General features: G+C 45.9%; 1 protein-coding gene across 3 annotated transcripts in view; it reads right to left on the bottom strand.

Annotated features, from left to right (window-relative positions):
* MICU1 (mitochondrial calcium uptake 1) overlaps positions 1-13943 on the bottom strand; it is a 376908-nt gene that overhangs the window by 13274 nt on the left and 349691 nt on the right. For all 3 annotated transcript variants that reach the window (XM_033940604.1, XM_033940607.1, XM_033940605.1), the window contains exon 11: positions 5-94. In XM_033940604.1, coding sequence (XP_033796495.1) covers positions 5-94 — 90 coding nt within the window. The remainder of the gene's footprint in view (positions 1-4; positions 95-13943) is intronic.

Genomic DNA, 13943 nt, shown 5'->3' with positions numbered 1-13943 from the left:
TTACCATCACAGTCAAAGAGAGCAAAGACAACATCACAGACATGGTCCGACAATTCAACCTTGGCCACAGTCCTGGCTACCTGCTGCATGGTGACTAGAAGACAAAAGAGAGACACCAGAAGTTGCAATAAAAATAAACATACAATTTTAACTAAAAAAAGAAACTGTATTTAAGGTAGCAGTGTTTAGCTATCGCCCACCTTCTAAGCCCCAAAGTAGAGATGTAAGATATTATTTAAATAAAAGAGTCATTTTAACATTAGGTAGAAGATGCAAGGTCAATTGCCTCCACCTTCCTGGAATTTCAGTGAGGAACTGTTTCCATGAACAGCAAATATTAAACAGTTAAATGGAGACTAAAGGCTCCTTTTACTAAGCTGCGTTAGCAGTTTTAGTACGCCCTAGACACTAACGTCTCCATTGAACTGGCGTTAGTTTTTCCATGTAGCGTGCACTAATCTGCAGCGCACGCTAAAAACGCTACCGCAGCTTAGTAAAAGGAGTCCTAAATGGTAAGACTTCCTAAAACCCTAATACACTTTCCCCAAACCTAAAAACTCTTTATCAGCCTTTTTTTCTACCTTGTTAGCTCTTCCCACTTCCGAAACCCCTTTCCCTCTCTTCTTTATGAACAAAGCAGCCATAGCATCTATCCCCCATTTTATAAACTCTTAATATCAATAATAAACGGGTTTCGAGATCACCTTTAACATAGCAGTAATTAACAGGTGCTGTGATTGGTGTTCAGTATGATATGAGTGGCCGAGAGGATGACAAGGAGTAATTGATAAGAGACCAACACATTATACAGTATCTATCATATTTCACTATGAAAGAAAGTAGAGAAACGGCAGATTTTAATATTTGTCTCTAGAGTACAATCCATCCAAATCAAATCATTTTCTCTGTTCAACAGCGTCTTCTCCCAGAACCACCAAAAGCAATTCTGCTGGTTATTCAATCCAAGACGGCGAGAATGGAATGGCTTTGCAAATGAAGTAGCAGCTGTGTTGCGATTTGTGATAGACAGTAAGCAATCACACACAGCACAAGTCATCCCTGCTGGCTGCAGACCTGTCACTCTCCATCCCCTTCAGGTGCAATCAATAGAGCTCTGATGAAGACAGCCGTTTTTGTAATTTGGGAATGGCTGGACGGGGAGGTGTTATTTTAGAAAAATCTTTGCTCAAGCTATACATCATTAATAAGACGCATACCTAAAGTATATTGTTTACTTTCAAAAGAATACTACATGCTGAATTTATCAGTCTAATTTTATAACATACTCTGAGAAGTCCAAAAGGTTGCCTATTTTAAGCTTATTTTATAAGGCTGATATAGTCCCTAATGCTGATGCATACGTTTACATGTACTTGCATTACTCTTTAAAATATATACATTTTAACACAATGCCCCCTTCTCCTCTACTCAAACTATGTCTCTGGGAAAGCCTATACCAGGGTTGGGCAGCCATGGGTCCTTGAGGGCCACAACCCAGTTGAATTTTCAAGATTTCCACAATGAATATGCTTGAGATTGATGTGCATGCACTGTTTCCATTATACAGTAAAACCCTGGTTTGCGAGCATAATTCGTTCCAGAAGCATGCTTGTAATCCAAAGCACTCGTATATCAAAGCAAATTTTCCCATAGGAAATAATGGAAACTCAGATGATTCATTCCACAACCCAAAAACTTTAATACAAAATACTATACGTACTTGTATTGCAAGACCTTGTTCATTTAGAACAGTCACTACACTCTTGCAACGTCAGAGAGAGAATCATCGGCTCAGTTGTGATGATGTAACGTATGTATACTGTATGTACTCGTATTGCAAGACTTTGCTCGTTTAGAACAGTCACTACACTCTTGCAGCATCAAAGAGAAGATCCATCGGCTCAGTTGTGATGTGTGTATACTGTATGTACTTGTATTGCAAGACATTGCTTGTATATCAAGTTAAAATTTAATAAAATGTTTTGCTTGCCTTTCAAAACATGTTACTTGCAATCCAAGGTTTTACTGTATATAAATAGATCTCATGCCTTCCCTCTGATGTCTGAGGAAGCTCCTCCAACATCAGAGGGAAGGCTTTCAGCTCTCAGCCGCGGCTTTGTGAAGAGAAATGACTGCAGCTGGAAGGAGGAGGGAGCTAGCCAAAAGAAGGTAAACTCTCGTGGGAAGGAGGCACATACTTGGGGGACAGAATGGGAGAGAGGGATTTGATGGGATTCAGGAGGGAGGAAGCACAAACTTCAGACAAAGGATGGATGGAAGGAAGGAGGGAGGGGGCATGAACTTGGGACACAGGATCTCCGCTGCCTTTGATTCAGCAGATCACCACCTCCTCCTAACAAAGTTCTCTGAAATAGGAGTGACAGATACTGCTCTAAATTGGTTTAAAGATTTTCTCATAAAAAGAAAATTCCTCGTCAAGAAAGATGACACCTTCTCCAACAAATGGAAGGCCTCCTGTGGAGAACCCCCAAGGGCTCTCCACTCTCCCCTATATTATTTAAACTATTTTTGAGCCATTTGGCGATATTAAATTCAACAATGAGTGCATATTGTCATTTGCAGATGACATCCTTCTCCTCATCCCAACAACTAGCAACCAATCTGATACAGCCCCAAAAATCTGACAACATATATAGAAACATGGGCAACAAACAAATTAAAACAAAATGCATCAAAATCCAAAACTCTTTGCTTTCATATTCCACAACTGACAGCTCCCATAAACATCACTCTCTAAGCAGGTAACACCCTTGCAGTAGACAAATCCTCCAAAGTTCTAGGCTGTATTTTGGACTACACTATTAATGGAGCTGTAAATCTACAACCTCTGGAGTAAAACCTTCTTCACTATGAGACAACAGACTCATCAGACCATAGTTCCATCAACAACACTTTGCCTTGCTCCAACTGCCTTATACAACTTCACTGGCTACCTGTCTCATCTCAAATAAAATTCAAAACATCCTGCATTATGCACCACATATTCAAAGGAAGCTGAGCTGCACCACTAATTCACCTATTCTCCTTGGCATAGTCTGCTTCATGCAGAAAGAGACAGGATACAGTTGAACTTCCCCACAACAAAAAGATTCGTATAAACGCGCATTCCACTCAATGTTCACATTCTCTGGTGTGAAAGCTTGGAACAACCTCCCAAGAATCATCAGATCTGATTCTAATTACACCACATTTTGCAAGAAACTAAAGACCTTCCTTTTGAACTCCAGAAACTATTGGCAACTAAGCCCAACTTCCATCAATGCTGAACTCTTCATCCTATTACCACTATGGAATCAAGCTAATCACTAATTAATGACTGAAACAGACTATCTACCTCACACATATCAAACACAGGGCCCAGGGGCCGAATCCAGCCTGCCTGGCCGTTTTATGTGGCCCGCGGTGACTGTACCACATCTAAGCGCCTGACTGTGCAGCCCCAGTCCCAGTGGCACTTTAAACGCCTGAACACACTGCCTCACTCCCAATGGTGCTCCAAGCTCCTCACCATGCTGCCTCAGTATCCATTTGTAGGCAGAAGGACCCAGTCCCAGTGTAAAAGCTAGGTTGAATCAGGGCTCTCCACACAAGTGCCTGACCGCACCAAAGGTGTCCAAGGGTGAGGAAGGATCTCTACTTCCACTAAGACATTCATCTTAATAAAAAATTTGGCCCGCGATGTAGCCTGTTTTAGATTTTATGTGATTTTATGTGATTGAGTTTGACACCCCTGATCTACCTCATGACATCTTTCATTGAACCACATTAACTCTCTTGCTGTATTTATTCCTCCCCTAAATACTCACTTAATATATTTCCTGCAGCCCCGCTGAGTTGTACCAAACCACCTCTAACTGCAAGGTACGCCAATCTCTACCTAAAAGAATCCCAAAGGTCTTAATGTATTTCTAGTGCATCCTTGTACTGTAATGTCTAAGCTTCCTTGCACTGTACTAAACTGTTTTCCATAAATTTTATTGTAAGTCGCCTTGAACCTTTGTAGGCATAGTGCGACACATAAATCCCAGATTAGATTAGAATGGAAGGAGGGAGGGAACCATGAACTTGGGCCATAGGATGGAAGAATAGAAGGAGTGAGGGAAAGAGATGCTGAAGTAATTTTGGGAATAAAAAGGGAGAACTGGGTGTCTGACTGAGAGGGAAAGAGATGGTGCAAATGGGGAGATGAAGAAAGAATTGTTGGGCATAAGGAGGAAGAGAGAATTATTGGACATGGTGGTGGGAGAGAAGTGAGGTAGATATGAATCAGGAAGGGAGAGATGAGGAGTAATGTTGGTTGTGGTGGTGAAGAGGGAACAATGGGATGGGATGGATGGAAAGGGATGTAAGAGGGGCCTCAAGGAGGTGGAGATGGGAAGAATACTAAGATCCGAGTTACATAAAATTTAACTTAACAGTTAAAAAAATGGATCCCATTCTTAACTTGGGGACTGCCTGTATGTACCTAATTTTATAAATGCCCTTTTCCATGTGTAAATTGGCTTTGCATGTAGAAAAGCATTTATAAAATTACTCCTTAAAATCCTTCCTTAAAAGCTAAGGAACAAGGCTAGCCCAGCCACTAAGCAGACTAGGTGTCTGCCTAGAGTGGCAGAATTTCAGGGACAGTAGTGTGGCTCCTGTGCTTCAGGAGAGTATTTCAATGCTACTCTCAATGTGTGTCAGCCTTTAAGTAGTGCTGCACCCTCCCAGCAGGTCTACATTAGAGAGGAGCAAGACAGAATAGCACTTGAGTGTAGGCCTCTGTACTGCAGAGGGTAGTAGAAGCAGGCATAGTAAAACCTGGGAAAGGGACAAGGAAATGCACAAACATGCTGGCACTTGGGAAGGAGTTAGGGAGGGCAATAAGTGATGCTGGCCACTAAGGAGGGGGAGAGGAAGGAGATACTGACTGCTTGGGGAGGAAGGGATGAGAATACTGGTCAGCTGGGGGGGGGCAGGGGAAGAGGAGTTGCTGGACTACAGAGTAGGACCTTGAGCTGCCCTAGGGGTGGGTGGAGAGCAAGGGTTTGAAGTTTCACCTAGGGCATCAGATACTCTTGGACCAGCTTTGCTAAGGAATACATCCATGCAAGTCGTGACCTTGGCTGACCTCTTAAACCAAACTGAGATAAAACCATCAGTTAAAAACAAAAGACTACATTTTTGTAACAAGCAGTCTTCAACAGAAAAAGCCTACTGTAGGTTATCTGAATCACTATGGAAAGAGCCAATCATATTATGAAGAAGATTAAGGGAAAAAGAATGTGAAATCGGGCTACTGTGGGGGTTCATGGTAGGGGTGGAGTGGGGCTGTGAGTTGAGTTTGAGGCGGGGTGGGGGGACTTTGCCCTGGGGGACCCTAATCCCATTCCTTCCTTTATTTTGAGTTGGAAGCTCCTTAACCTTATTGGGAGTTGTGGGAACTGTGTTTTGTCCCTGGGGGGTGGGAGGGGGGGTGATGGGTGAGTTCTGGTGGGTTTTGTAGTTTGTTCATGTTAGTATATGGGGATTACACATATCTTCTTTTGTTGGCAGCACACCTGGTGTTTTCTTGATTGCAGTGTGCTCCTTCTTGTTTTGTTCTTGCTGCATGTAATATGTATTTTTTGTGCTCTGTGTATACCTCAATAAAAGCTTTTATTGGAAAAAAAAGAAAAAGAATGTGAAATAAGCTTGTTGACCCCTTCAAGTAAAAAGAACTTTGTTCCATTGTTAGGCAAAAGCAGAAAAGCTGCTGATTTTACATCTGGATTATTTCACAAGCAAAACAGTTTGGACATCTTTTGGTGCATAAGAACTGTGTACCCTTTTTGGTAATATCTGCCTGCTATTTATATTCAAGTCTTGCAGTAAATAAATGGTCTCCAGACATTCAACTCTTCCCTTCTCCTAAATTTTGGACTTCTGCTTAGGCAGGTTTGGTCCATTATAATTCTGTCTTTTAAGTTATGCCTTTGCATGAAGTCTTCATCCAGTATTCTCCATCTCCTTTTGCATGTTCTTTGCAGGCAAAGCTTTGCCCAGAGATTCCAATGATTCACTTCTGGTTTATATCCATGACTTGACACTGACAGATGCTGGGTCCTGTGGCACACTATGATAAGCTGTGGACATCAGCACTGGTGTCACTACTGTACGGTGTACAGATAAACATGCAAGGGTACATGGGATGGTAAGGCACAAAAGAAAAACGCTCCAACTGAGGCAAACATAGTAGGATGCATTTAATGATTCCTGGAAGATTTATGCCAGTACAATAAAATGATGCACACAAACCATTACAAGGCACATTCCTCTGCTCAAGTCTTTCAGAAAAAGCAGCTATGGGCATGAGTTACAGCTTGGGGGATGCCAGGCACTCGACTGTGAGCAAACTGTAATTCAGCGCAGCAGAAAGATTCTGCAGAAGCCACAGGATTTTGATTCATTCAGAGAAGCATTAAACCACCATGAATCAGAATTAAATGACAGCAGGTGACTAAGGGATTTCTTTGCTCTCTCGGGAGGCCTAAGTACTATGCATTTTATTCATTGAAACAAAATGGGAAAACTCCTTTACTACATCAGACCCTCAGTTTGCAAGTTAACATGTGCGAAGCCCCAATCTGTGTAAGATGCTGAGGTAGAAATTGGGACATATAGGCTGGGGATTTCAAAATTTCCCCTGAATTTTATAAAAGGCTCTGCTGAGCACAGAGCCTTTGGCAAAATATGCAGAAGACAATTGCAAATATGCATGTATTTGCTAGCATGTACCAGCAGGAGCATCAATTTCACAAGGCTACATGTCCTGAAAAAGAGAAGTATCATGGAGCATATTCTGTGTAAATGCCGGCAAACATACATTTAAAGGAAGCTTTTCAGCACTTATATATGTAATTGCTAATGGAAAACTACATGCATTAAGTGAAGCCAGTTAGGGAACAAAGCCATACATTTGTATTTTTAGCAGCTGAATAAAATACCAGGTTGGGGTGGGGAGTTAAGCACAAATGCTCTCCATTACTTTGCCAGAACTTAAACATCCCTCAAAGGAGGTACAAAAGCCGATAGGTATATATTTTTTTATAACTTCATGTGCATTCCCACTATATTTTGGGTCATTCCATATCAAGTAGTCCAGAGCTCCCCACTTGACCATCTTAAAAATTGATTACATTTTTTTTCAGGGGATATGTTGAGACTTCTAATGAAGATATCCAAAGTTTTGGGGCATGGTCTCAACTAGGTCCAGAGTTAGGGGCCCCTTTATTTTGTATCCATGAAAGATGTCAAGTGGGGACACTGGTTGAAATTGGACCAGTTGACATGGAATTACCCTTTTAGCACACTTAAACCACATCCTAAACCCCGCCCCCCTTTAAATCTGGGCATCCAGGATGATCTAGCAGCGTTTTGAAATCCATTGTTACATGTATATAATCCACTACAGTGGTACCATGGTTTGCGAGCATAATTTGTTCCAGAAGCATGCTCGTAATCCAAAGCGCTTGTATATCAAAGCGAATTTCCCCATAGGAAGTAATGGAAACTCGGACGATTCGTTCCACATCCCCCAAAGTGGCTGGTGTGAGGGAGAAGTTGTGCGCGTAAGATGTGCACATAGATTGTGCGACTGCATTTTGGGTTCAATATTGTGCATGCATTATTCAGAGCCTGCAGCCCACGTGGGGTTCTGCTGCTTTATTAACTCGTTAGCAGCCAGCTGCCTGCCAATACGCTCCCAATGCCGTACCATCCAGCCCGGTGTTAAGCCAGCAATGAGTTAACAATGCTCTGCCATCAGCAGCTCTCCTCCCCCCCCTAGCTTTCATCCTTCTCTCCCTCTCCCAAACTCAGATTTTATTGCAGCCGCCAGCAGGAGCAGGCTTTGGGTGGGTCAGGGTGGGAAATCTGCTGAGTTGAGTCAGGATCCGGGTAGGATCGCACTCATCGACGTGTGTGACGTGCTTGTGCATGATGCACGTGTATGCACTCGTTTAGCGAGACAGCGCTCGTTAGCGATTTAAAAATTAAGAAAGTGTTTTACTCGTCTTGCAAAACACTTGCAAAATGCGTTACTCACTATTCAAGGTTTGACTATATATATGTATGTACAGGCCTCTAAAATTACCTCCATAGGATTTCATGTGTTTGTTAACGCTAAGGTTTGCAAGCAGTCTAGAACAGGGGTCTCAAAGTCCCTCCTTGAGGGCCACAATCCAGTCGGGTTTTCAGGATTTCCCCAATGAATATGCATGAGATCTATGTGAATGCACTGCTTTCGATGCATATTCATTGGGGAAATCCTGAAAACCCGACTGGATTGCGGCCCTCGAGGAGGGACTTTGAGATCCCTGGTCTAGAATGTATATTAAGAAGGGAGGATGCCTTATTATGGTTGTCTAGAAGAATGACTTTACCAGTTTCAGAATGTATTGAGCTGTGACGCTGGTCTGCCTATGGGCACGATCGGGCTCTGAAACAAAGCTGCCATGGTTTTTGTGGTCCGGTGAGTGATATGGAAGTAGAACATGCTGCTCTTTCCAGCTTCTTCACCTTGGCCAGACCTGTTCTGTTTCATACTAATCTTGGTCTATACACTTATCTGAACAGTTAAACCGGATAGATAAAAGAGCTGTTTATCCTGCATGGGAGGACCTGAAATTAGAATATAATGTGCCTGATCATACTTACCGTCACTATTTGCAGCTAAGAACATTTTGGGAAAATTAACAGCATCTGATGTGCCTTCAGAAATCCAAATGACATTGATTTTTTTTTTTTAAGAAACATAGGTTAACAAAGGGAGAGCAATAATTACAATGCTTTTCAACTCTCTCCTGGAGACACATCTTGTCAGTCAGGTTTTCAGGATCACCACAATGACTATACAAGATATACATTTACAAATAGTAGAGCCCCATTAAATGTAAATTGTCTTATGTATATTCATTGTGATAATCCTGAAAACCTGCGTGGAAAGGTGTACATTCAGGAGAGGGTTGAGAAGAACTGAACTACTAAATCAAGTTAATATAACATCTTAGAGACACTGGCCTGAGGGTTAGAATGGTTCAGTTCTTACTTCTACTATCGGACTTATTCAGTTAGCTGGAATAATGAACTGTCCCTGAAATAAAGGTTTTGAACAGTGGTGTCCCTCAAGGATCGCTTTTATAGCACAGTTACTTACCGTAACAGGTGTTATCCAGGGACAGCAGGCAGATATTCTTAACGTATGGGTGACGTCACCGACGGAGCCCCGGTACGGACATTTTTCACTAGAAAGTTCTAGTTGGCCGCACCGCGCATGCGCGAGTGCCTTCCCGCCCGACGGAGGAGTGCGTGGTCCCCAGTTAAGATAAGCCAGCTAAGAAGCCAACCTGGGGAGGTGGGTGGGTCGTAAGAATATCTGCCTGCTGTCCCTGGATAACACCTGTTACGGTAAGTAACTGTGCTTTATCCCAGGACAAGCAGGCAGCATATTCTTAACGTATGGGTGACCTCCAAGCTAACAGAGAGGGAGGAGGGATGGTTGGCCATTAGGAAAATAAATTGTGTAATACAGATTGGCCGAAGTGCCCATCCCGTCTGGAGAAGGTATCCAGACAGTAGTGAGTAGTGAATGTGTGAACTGAGGACCAAGTGGCAGCCTTGCAGATTTCTTCGATGGGCGTGGAACGGAGGAAAGCCACAGAAGCAGCCATAGCTCTGACCCCGTGGGCCGTGACAGCACCTTCCAGTGAGAGACCGGCCCGAGCATAACAGAACGCAATGCAGGCAGCAAGCCAGTTGTAAAGCGTCCGTTTGGAGACAGGACGACCTAGACGGTTAGGGTCGAAGGACAAAAGGAGCTGAGGAGATGAGCGGTGAGCCCTGGTACGGTCAAGGTAGTAAGCAAGGGCACGCTTACAGTCCAGCGTGTGCAACGCCTGTTCCCCAGGATGAGAATGGGGCTTAGGGAAAAAGACAGGCAACACAATGGACTGGTTGAGATGAAAATCCGAGACCACCTTGGGAAGGAATTTAGGATGGGTACGCAGAACCACCTTGTCATGGTGAAAAACAGTGAAAGGTGGGTCGGCGACCAGTGCATGCAGCTCACTAACCCTCCTGGCAGAGGTGATGGCAATGAGGAAAAGCACCTTCCATGTAAGAAATCTGAGTGAAGTTGTGGCAAGAGGCTCAAACAGAGGTTTCATGAGTGCTGATAAAACCACATTCAGGTCCCAGACGACTGGAGGAGGCTTCAGAGGTGGTTTGACATTGAAGAGGCCTCTCATGAACCGGGAAACCAGGGGATGAGCCGTAAGAGGTTTTCCGAGGATAGGCTCATGGAACGCAGTGATGGCACTGAGGTGGACTCTGATTGAGGTCGACTTGAGGCCAGCGTCGGAGAGAGAGAGCAAATAGTCCAGTACGGTTTCCACCGCCAATGAGGTGGGATCGTGATGATGAAGCAGACACCAAGAGGAGAACCGGGTCCACTTCTGATGGTAACATTGGAGGGTGGCCAGTTTCCTTGAGGCATCCAGAATACGATGGACAGGCTGAGATAGATTCTCTGGAGAGGTCAGCCCGAGAGAAACCAAGCTGTCAGGTGGAGCGAGGACAGATTGGGATGCAGTAGAAACTGATGCTGCTGTGTAAGTAGAGTAGGAAACACAGGAAGAGGAATGGGCTCCCTGGAGTTGAGCTGGAGTAGGAGGGAGAACCAGTGTTGGCGAGGCCACCGGGGGGCGATGAGAATCATGGTGGCTTTGTCCCTGCGGAGTTTGAATAACGTCCGCAACATCAGAGGTAGTGGAGGAAAGGCATAGAGGAACCGATCCGTCCAGTCGAGCAGGAATGCATCCGGGGCCAGACGATGAGGAGAGAAGAGTCTGGAACAGAACTGGGGCAGCTGATGGTTGTGAGGAGCTGCAAAGAGGTCCACCTGAGGAGTGCCCCACTGAGCAAAGATGGAGCGGAGTGTGGGGGGATCCAGAGTCCACTCGTGAGGTTGAAGGATGCGGCTGAGATTGTGGGCCAGGGAGTTCAGTTCGCCCTGGATATAGACAGCCTTGAGGAAGAGACTGCTGGCCGTGGCCCAGGTCCAGATGCGGATGGTCTCCTGACAGAGAAGGGGAGATCCGGTGCCACCTTGGCTTGTTTATGTAGTACATGGCGACTTTGTTGTCTGTGCACAGGAGAAGAACCTGAGGGTAGAGAAGGTGCTGGAAGGCCTTGAGGGCATAGAACATGGCCCTGAGTTCCAGGAAATTGATGTGATGTTGACGCTCCTGAGGGGTCCAGAGTCCCTGAGTGCAAAGTTCTCCCAGGTGAGCTCCCCATGCATAGGGGGAGGCATCTGTGGTTCTGATCATGGAATGAGGGGGTAGATGAAAGAGTAGACCCCTGGAAAGATTGGATGAGTTCAACCACCATTGAAGAGATTGCTGAAGAGACGATGTCACAGAGATGGGATGAGAAAGAGGATCGGTGGTCTGTGACCATTGGTTGGCTAGAGTCCATTGAGGTGTCCTGAGGTGGAGTCGCGCCAGAGGAAGCACATGGACCGTCGAGGCCATGTGGCCCAGGAGGACCATCATCTGCCGAGCTGGAATGGAGTGATGAAGGAGCACCTGGCGGCAGAGGTGGAGTAGGGTCCGTTGGCGGTCGGAGGGGAGAAACGCCCTCATGAGAGTGGTGTCGAGAACGGCTCCAATGAACTGAAGTCGCTGTGTGGGAAGCAGATGCGACTTGGGGTAGTTGATCTCGAACCCCAGGAGATGGAGGAAGGAGATGGTGTACTGAGTGGCTTGTAGCACAAGTGGAGACGTAGGTGCTTTTACCAACCAATCGTCCAAGTAGGGGAACACCTGGAGGTGGTGAGACCTGAGAAAGGCCGCCACCACAATAAGGCACTTGGTGAACATCCTGGGCGATGATGCGAGGCCAAAGTGTAGCACCTTGTACTGATAGTGGCGGTGCTGTATCTGAAATCGGAGGTAGCGACGTGAATTCAGATGGATTGGAATGTGAGTGTAGGCCTCTTTGAGATCCAGGGAACATAGCCAGTCGTGTTGAGAGAGAAGAGGATAAAGCGTGGCCAGGGAGAGCATTCTGAACTTTTCCTTGACCAGACACTTGTTGAGGTCCCGGAGATCGAGGATGGGACGAAAGTCTCCTGTCTTCTTGGGAACCAGGAAGTAGCGGGAGTAAAATCCCTGACCCCTTTGGTCTGTGGGAACCTCTTCAATGGCATTGAGGAGAAGGAGGGATTGGACCTCCCTTAGGAGGAGAAGGGACTGGGAGGAGTGGGACGCAGACTCTATAGGAGGGTTATCTGGTGGAAGAGTCTGGAAGTTGAGAGAGTAGCCGTGGCGGATGATGTTGAGGACCCACAGGTCTGATGTGATGACCTCCCAACGGTTGAGGAAGAGGTGGAGACGTCCTCCGATTGGTTGAGGAAGAGGTAACGATGGTGGAAGACTGGCTATGCCCTGGAGAAAGGAGTCAAAAGGGCTGAGATGGTTTTGACGGAGGAAGAGGCTTGGCAGGTTGGTAAGATTGAGAGCGAGCCTGAGTGTGTTGCTGTTGACGAGGTCTGCGAGGCTGCTGTTGGGGCGGGTTGAGAGGCCTGGCTGAGAACCTGCGCTGGTAAGAGGACTGTGGTCTATAAGGATGAGCAGGTGGAGTCTTCTTTTTAGGTTTTACCAGAGTGTCCCATCTGGTCTCATGTGCTGAGAGCTTCTGGGTGGTCAAATCCAGGGACTCCCCAAAAAGTTCGTCCCCAAGACAGGGTGCGTTAGCTAGACAGTCTTGGTGGTTGATGTCAAGATCAGATACCCTCAACCAGGCCAGACGTCGCATGGCAACAGCTATGGCAGACGCTCGGGAGGTCAGCTCAAAGGAATCATAAATAGAGCGCACCATGAATTTCCGCAGTTGAAGGAGGCTGGAAATTTGTTGTTGAAAGAGTGGAACTCTGCATTCAGGGATGTATTTTTGTAGGGCGGATAGTTGTTGTACGAGATACTTCATATAAAATGAGAAGTGAAATGTGTAATTATTCGCCCTGTTGGCTAGCATGGCATTTTGATAAAGGCGTTTGCCAAACTTATCCATCGTTTTGCCTTCTCTGCCAGGAGGGGTGGAGGCATAAACACTGGAGCCCTGAGTTTTCTTTAATGTAGACTCAACTAGGAGAGACTCATGGGGCAATTGAGGTTTGTCAAAACCCGGAATTGGGATGACCCTGTATAGGCTGTCAAGCTTACGAGGAGCTCCGGGGACAGTGAGTGGATTTTCCCAATTTTTATAAAAAGTTTCCCGCAGTATGTCATGGACGGGTAACTTGAGGAACTCTTTGGCAGGTTGTTCAAAGTCTAAGGCATCCAGAAAGGCCTGGGACTTTTTGGATTCGGACTCTAAAGGAATAGAAAGAGCCGCCGACATCTCCCTGAGGAATTTGGTGAAAGAGGATTGCTCAGGCTTGGAAGTGGTATCGGGCACTAAGGGTTCCTCGTCTGTGGATGATGCGTCCTCCTCAGTACCGGGTGGGGATTCTTCCCATAAGTCCGGGTCCCTGATATCAGTGTGCGCACGCCGAGATGTCGGGGTGGAAGGCTCGGTGTGGCGGGTCTTAGAAAAAGACTTGCCAGAGCGCATGGAGACGGTACCGGGAGAGGAAGACCGGTGTTGACCCCGGTCCCGGGAAGAGCGGTGCCATTCTGGGTCCCGGGGAGACCGGTGCCCTTCCTGGTCCCGAGGAGGATCGACCTCAGAGAGGGTCTGTACCACTGGACGAGAACGGAGTGGTTCAGCCGAGAGGATTGGCATGGAAGTGTTGAGTGGCACCGAAGGGGTGGACACCGGTGGGATGGTGTGAGGCTCGGGCCGGTCTGGTACCGAAAGAAGTGGTGCCAATAGGGTCGGTAGCAGGTGCTGGAGTT

The sequence above is a fragment of the Geotrypetes seraphini genome, chromosome 4 (assembly GCF_902459505.1).
Source record: "Geotrypetes seraphini chromosome 4, aGeoSer1.1, whole genome shotgun sequence".
Classification (NCBI taxonomy): domain Eukaryota; kingdom Metazoa; phylum Chordata; class Amphibia; order Gymnophiona; family Dermophiidae; genus Geotrypetes; species Geotrypetes seraphini.
The sequence above is the reverse complement of the archived record's forward strand: the minus strand, read 5'-3'. Positions and strand labels throughout refer to the sequence as shown.